Below are 7,311 nucleotides of genomic sequence, written 5' to 3'. Positions count from 1 at the left end.
CCAATGAGAGGCATGTAGTTTGTATATTTAGAATATTAAGTGTATATCTAATTAGTAGTAAAATAATTTGAGTTAAGATTTTTTATTAAGTTTTAAAAATGATTGAAAAAAATTAATAAGACTATTAGAAAATTAAAATTTTATTTGAATATAATTTTTTAATGTATATATATTTAATTTAGGAAAAATAGTCTTGTTTTAGGTATTTTGTTTAAGAGTTGGAGAAAGTTGTAATGATTAATTAATGGTTAGATAAAAAAGTTGTAGATTTGAATTTGAAAATTTTTTATGTGTTGAGTGATGTTTGAGATGGAAATATTTAAAAATACTTGAAAACAGTTGTGTTGTCAAATGGACTCTAAGTTCTCGTTTGGATAGTCAGATGAGATAAGATGAAAAATTTGTGAATAGTGATAAAATGCTATGTGAATAGTAGTAAAATAGCTTGAGTTAAGATTTTTATTGGATTTTGAAAAATGAGAAAAAAATTAAATAAAAATATTATAAAATTAAAATATTATTAGAATATAATTTTTTTATGATTTAAAAAAGTTAAATTATTTCTTATATTTTATATGGAAGTTTAGAAAAATTATAATAATTAAATAAAAAAATATAAAAGAGAAATTGAAATATATTTATATTTAAATAATATTTAGATATTGCAATGAAACAAATTGCGTATCCAAATATACCTAAATCAGAATATTCATTCAGTTTATAACCATCTAAAATATTGCATCATATTTTATTACAATTGAGGTGTGCTAAATTGTAATATATGTGTTACTTGAATAGTGAGTTGACATTATATAAGTTAAAATGAAAGTTAAAAATTAAATAAAATATTATTAAAATATTAATTTTTAATATTATTATTATTTTAAGAATTGAAAATATTATATTATTTATTATATTTTATATAAAAATTTAAAAAATTATAATAATAAAATAAAATAAAATATTTTTACTATCTAAATCAGACCATAATCAAACTGAATTGAATTATAATAAAATATAGCTAAAAATTCAATCTCAGCGTGATTAGTTTAAGTTGTGATTGGTAAATTCTTTAAAAAATAATAAAAAAATTAAAAAAAAAAAGGTGGGGGTGGGAGAAAGAAGAGAGGAATCCGAAAGCAGATAGAGCAGGAGAAGTTGATCGTCTGGTCCACAGAGCAGTGGCAGACACTGGATAATATTGCCTCGTGGGTAGCATCTGCGGCTCCACTAATAGTAACTGCCATTCCAACGGAACAGCCGAGAGAGAGAGAGAGAGAGAGAGAGAGAGAGAGAGATAGGCCCACGTGAACTAACCAATCCAAGGTACATAAGTTAGGAACCTCAGTTTGGAAGCTCAATTCAACCTCCTTGCCAGCTCGACGGGACCGGACCGGACCGAGCCGAGCCGATTCCATTGCAATTACATCGGCCCAAAGCCGATAGCCCAAATGGTCGATCCTCTCACCTCACGCGCCCGCCCCCGGCGACCCCTCAACGGCTCGACCGTACCGTATGAACCCCAAGACTTACGGCTCATGCGCCCGGCACTTCATCGCCGCTTACTCACCGACCATTACCCCCCCCCCCCCCCCCCCGTGTTTTTGTTTCTATGCTTTGCCTTCATTCCTCCTTTACCCCCTTAAACCAACCATCCCCCGCTCCCACCCGAAACTATAGTCACCACCACCACCTGGCTCCTGATGGGTGACCTTACGGATACCCTCTCGCCTCCGTCGACGACCCCACCGGCCGCTGCTCACTCCCGCCCCTTGCCGGTCCGAGAGGACTGCTGGAGCGAGGACGCCACCTCCACTCTGATTGACGCCTGGGGCAGCCGTTACCTCGAGCTTAACCGGGGGAACCTCCGTCAGAAGGACTGGCAGGACGTGGCCGACGCCGTCAATGCCCTCCACGGCCACACCAAGAAAACCCACCGTACTGACGTCCAGTGCAAAAACCGGATCGACACCATCAAGAAGAAGTACAAGATCGAGAAGGCTAGGGTTTCTTCCTCCGACGGAACCCTCGTCTCTTCTTGGCCTTTCTTCGAACGCCTCGACGCTCTCATCGGATCCAACGTCTCCGTCAAAAAACCGCCTCCGCAACCGTCTCCGTCCTTGTCGCCTTCTCCGCCGCTGGCCGTCCCTCTCTACAGCAAGAAAACGGCGCCGTCACCATCTACTGCGCTGGTGGTGTTGCCGCAGAAGAGGACGGTTTCGGCGATGGACGAGGGGTCTTTCAGGAGGAACTACTCGGCGATGGCGGCTGCGGCTGCTGCTTCGGCGGAAGATGACGTGGAGGATGAGGATGAGGAGGAGGAGGAGAGGGAGAGCGAGGAGGTGGAGGAGATAGAGGGGATGAGGAGGCTGGCGAGGGCGATAGAGACATTCGGAGAAGTGTACGAGAGGGTGGAGAGGGAAAAGTTGATGCAGATGGTTGAGTTGGAGAAGCAAAGGATGCAGTTCGCTAAGGACTTGGAGGTGCAGAGGATGAATATGTTCATGGACACGCAGGTTCAGCTCGAGAAAATCAAGCGTGGCAAACGTTCTAGATCCAACGGTGTGGGAAATTTATCATCTTTCTACAATTTGTTTTCGTTCTAATTCATAGATTTTGGACTTGGGTGAATATAGATATGGATCTATAAAGGAACAATATTAGATCGTAAGCACAATCCGGTATTCAAGATTATGTATGTTGTCAAAACTCATTGACTGGTGAAACTTGATGACTCGAATGGTTTGAGGAAGCTATACATCTTGAAGGTTTTAGGGAACTCTCCCCTTGATTGTTTGTTGGTGAAAAGAGTAATCTTAGGCAGTTTTTAAATGCTCTAATGTGAGAATTGTAATGACATGGCGTTTATAATTTTTTACTATGAAAGCGGACGCTTGCCTTTTTCCTTTTATTTCTCGCTTTGCTAGTTTGAATGAAAAGGTGCTCATTATTTATTAATTAAATGAAAGAAGGTAACTGTAAGGTCACTGCACTTGAAACAGAAAATAATAATGAAGCCAATTGTGAAGTTGGCATTCTCTTTTATCAATTGTTCAAGCATTTTGGGCGTCAAATGGCAGTAAGTTGAAAGGTCTTTGTTTGAGTTACATTTGTGTCTTTGAGGTTCCAGAGCGCCCATGATCTTGAGGCACGGACCTTGTTTTGAGAATTAGTGATGAGCTTTTGGGCTATGAAGCATAATAGCTGCTTAATGCATGCATGTTTCATATTACTTTTGCTTGTTCTTAGAATTCTATGGCATCTGACTGATAGGGTATTTGTGAGGCACGGACTTTGTTTTGAGAATTAGTGATGAGCTTTTGGGCCATGATGCATAAGAGGTGCTTAATGCATGCGTGTTTCATGTTAATTTTGCTTGTTCTCAGTTTGTTAAGGAGGGATCCTTTCAATTAAATGTCTTTTATAGGTTGGCGAGTTGGTCCTGGATTTATGCTTTGAGAATGAGTTTACTTCTGGAGGCTTGAAATGGTGTTAAATAGTATGTGGAATTGCCTGGACAGGATGTAGATTCATGAATTTCTAGCGCTTTTCTGTTTTCTAGTCAGGTGGTTCTCTTGTATACTTTATAATGGGGTAACACACTGTTTTCTTATTAAATATCAATAAAATTTACCCTATAAAAAAGGTTGGAGATTTGCGATGTGCATGGTCCGATCATTTGTCTAAAAAAAATTATACAATAAAATCAGGGTTTTGAAAAGCACTGGAAAAATTTTTTTTTTTTTTCTTCCCATCGAATAAAATATTTTGATAATTATAAACTCAAAAGGAGAAGTTCCAGCACTAAGGTGGTTGGTGTGGTAAGGTGAGCAACTCCTTTTTTCAAAGAAGAGTGCCATCCTTCTTTCTTCAGTCGAGCATTCCATAACTTAGTGAGCACGGTTATTGAATCTTTTTGTTGAGCGTTTTGGTATTGTAAGATACGGTTGATAAGAACTGTCAACAATTACATTCTGCTTTTAGTAATGGAACAAAAGACTCACAGTTCGAGTTATGTAGGATCTTTTGAATTGCAAATATCTGAATCCCTTGGAGGGAGTTTTATTTTTTTTAGTAATATAAAAATTTATGGAAACTAGTAAATACCCAAGTGTTGGGTCAAGCTTTATAAATTCAAATTAGTTAAAATGGACTGCAGAAAGAGATGGTGACCCAATGTGTATGAGGTTATTCTAGGAGATTTCAGCTTCCTCTGAGAATTATGAAATGGATATTCATCTGCCAGATTTTGTAAGTTGTACTCTCCTTACCTGTTTTAACACAGTTGGTTAGTCTGTGTTGAACATGCATCACAGTCCTATGTGGTTTTTAGCACAGGAATGCAAGTAAAGGTTTTAGCTGAGAAACATTCAGGAATCAGGATGCTGATTGGTTAGGAGATTGTCATAAAGAATGCATTTTGTATTCTCTTGAGTCGATCAAGTAGCTTGTCCTGTTCTCAGATATTTGAGATTCTCTTGAGTCGATCAAGTAACTTGTCTTGAATCAGGATGCAGGTTTGGGGTCAGTAATTTTCACTATTATGCTGTTATTGTTCTTCTAGTTGCACTTCATACAAAGTAGACCCATTTAAGTGGGTTAACAATTAACCTTCTACTGGGATGGGGTTGGTTTTGTTAACTAGGTTGGAGGTGCGTTTTAAGATGTAATGTCTAAACTTGAGTTGTCTACTTTCTTTCTTTCAATTTTTTGTTTAGTTTTTTTATTTTTTGTTTGTTGTTGGGGGGAGGTGAAGGGGGTGTTGCAGTGACCTTAGGTTGGGCTGGAAGAACTCTGTCTCAAACCTGTCTATGCTATTTCCCCATGGAGGCACTGTGGTGAGATATGGAAACAATAACCAGTATGTTTTGCATGCACTAAAAAAATTGGGCTCGTAACTCTCCCATCTGGATGGGAAAGTTGTCTATCTCTGTTAGTTGGAATGGAAATATTCTGAGGACATGAATTAACTCCCATTTCTGTGGTGACCAAGGTGCAGGTCCAATTGATTTAATTATATTTTTTTAACACAGAATATTGAATTTGTCAGTGCAGTTTGTGGTGAATTCTATTATCTTAATTTTAATTTTTTACCAGTATATTTGGACTAGGAGTTTATGAATAGGTACATACTCTCCCTTTTTTCACTCCCCACTTTTTTATATGTTCAAGTATTATTGACTGCTTTTCATACTCGATTGATTTGTATTCTGGGGTGAAATTGGTAAAATGATGATTTTATTTATATGGTTGAATGTTGATAGGTTTTACATTATGTAAAGCAGGTATGTTACTGTCTGTCTGGAGATAGATAATAGCTTGTAATGATATTCTTTACAGTTTGGTTCTCTCAAATACATGAGGCTGTTAGCGATGTACCGGGCATTTCATTGCATGGAAAACCTCACTTACGCATCATCGACATTTGTTTTATGGCCATTCGAAATGCACTCACATACTTTAAATGCTTGTTGAGCACTAGAAAGAGTTGAAACTGTTGCTTTCAACGCCAATTGAGTAATAGGAAGTGAAACAGTTTTTAGCATAAAAAAAAAAACTAAGGCACTTTCCCCATCCTTCTTGATTTTTACATGGATGTTAAAAAATGGTTTAATTCTCGTGCATGATACCTTTACCCTTTGAATCATCCTAGGACTAAAAAAACTTTGGTCAAATTAAAGAAATAGTCGCCTCCAGTTATCTTACCATGTTGATGTTAGATAGCTCAGTGCCTTGACATGTACCACGCACATGAAGAGCTCGAACAATTTCCAAAATGCATAAACTTAAATCCTGTCTTGGGATACTCCTTGTTTAGTTCATCTGCTCTGTTAACCAAAGTGACAGATTTAGACAATGATAATCAATATAATAGCTTGATATTGGGCGTCCCTTTCCTGGATAATTAGCCTGGCACTGGAAGATCATGGTGTGGTCATGCCTGTATGCATTTCACATATGAAAATGGCAATTGAAAAACATAACCACAGGTTTCTGAGAGATGTTGCTGGTTTCCATTGGGTTACTCCTCGGTATTTCTGGATTGATTTCGTACTATGGAATAAAAAGCCTATATAGGGCGTATACCGGGTAAAGAAACAAGTTACTCCTAGAGTCTTCATTGTGCCTGCTGTAGTCTTATATATATGTTTTCATTTCCTATCTGTGATCAGTTTCAGTTCTGAATTTTGTAGCAGATTTATACAGTTAGCAGCCTAGCCATGGACAGCTTTGCCTGGGAAGCATGTGTAACATCTTGAATCGACAGTTGTGACGAAGTACATAATTGTTCTAGCAGATAATGGCATCGGAAAATCTCCCGCAGATGAATTTGTTAAAGAGTTATGTGATGTCCTGTTATCTGGGACATTTCTTTGCCCTTTCTTTTTCTCTATCATGTAACTTAATTGGGCGGCTGCACTAGGCCTGAATGTCGTCCAATGTATTTGATTCTAACTGTAATATCCTCTTGATTTTTAACTAGTTTCAGTTTTTAGCTTGATTTTTGTCCAGCATTAAATGAGAAAATCACCATTCAAACGATCTAGTCTCATGATCGAAGATGACAACCTAGTCAACTACTGGTTCCTCCATTGTCTTTGTCTAAGTTGTCTTATTAAAGCTCGAAATAGGTCAGGGACATATATCTCTTGGGTGTTATATATGAATGTAGTGGATTCTGGGTCTCTCTCTCTCTCTCTCTCTCTCTCTCTCTCTCTCAGCTGCGATTTTGCATATATATATATATATATATATATATATATATATATATTCAGTTGTTCATGTTTATAAATATCGAAGAAAAAACTCCTTAAAATGTAAACAATGATTATTTTATTAATGGGTTTTAGGAAATTTGATTGTATTATGATTCCATTTACTAACTAACGTGTACAATTTTCTTCAGGGTTGTATTAATAATTTAATGTAATTACAACGTCCAAGCTTTCTAGTAGAGTTTTGTTATATATAAGCACAGTCTCGTATTAATCTGTGAATTAATACTGATTCATTCATATTTAAAATTTAAATTAACATTATTTTTAATAAAATTTACTTTTTGACTAATCACATCATATTGGTGTACAGATTAATGAACAATTGTATTTGTAACTATATTTTTCCAATTACCAAACGTGCCCTAAACATTACAATTAATACAAACTAGACAATTCGATATAAATAATCTAAAACTGATCACCTCTTTGCTGAGGGTTTAGGGAAATATATATATATATATATATGTGTGTGTGTGTGTATGTGTAATTAATTATCTAAAAGAGAAATTCTTTGAACTGAAAATTAAAAGAA

General features: G+C 36.6%; 1 protein-coding gene across 4 annotated transcripts; it reads left to right on the top strand.

The window, feature by feature from the left end:
* The first annotated feature begins 1,251 nt into the window (after positions 1–1,251).
* Positions 1,252–6,686, top strand: LOC122279269 (trihelix transcription factor ASIL1-like). 4 transcript variants are annotated; one of them, XM_043089779.1, is made up of 2 exons: positions 1,252–2,562; positions 6,195–6,686. In XM_043089779.1, the coding sequence occupies exons 1-2, from the start codon at positions 1,704–1,706 to the stop codon at positions 6,209–6,211; spliced, it is 876 nt and encodes a 291-aa protein (XP_042945713.1). In that variant the 5' UTR covers positions 1,252–1,703; the 3' UTR covers positions 6,212–6,686. The 4 variants fall into 4 exon arrangements, 2 of the variants coding, with proteins under 2 accessions (XP_042945713.1, XP_042945715.1); XM_043089781.1 differs by having other exon boundaries at positions 1,254–2,562; positions 6,198–6,686; XR_006229539.1 differs by having other exon boundaries at positions 1,256–6,090; positions 6,198–6,547.
* Positions 6,687–7,311: the final 625 nt, after the last annotated feature.

This window comes from Carya illinoinensis, chromosome 10, assembly GCF_018687715.1.
Source record: "Carya illinoinensis cultivar Pawnee chromosome 10, C.illinoinensisPawnee_v1, whole genome shotgun sequence".
Classification (NCBI taxonomy): Eukaryota; Viridiplantae; Streptophyta; class Magnoliopsida; order Fagales; family Juglandaceae; genus Carya; species Carya illinoinensis.
This window is presented reverse-complemented; position numbering and strand designations above follow the sequence as displayed.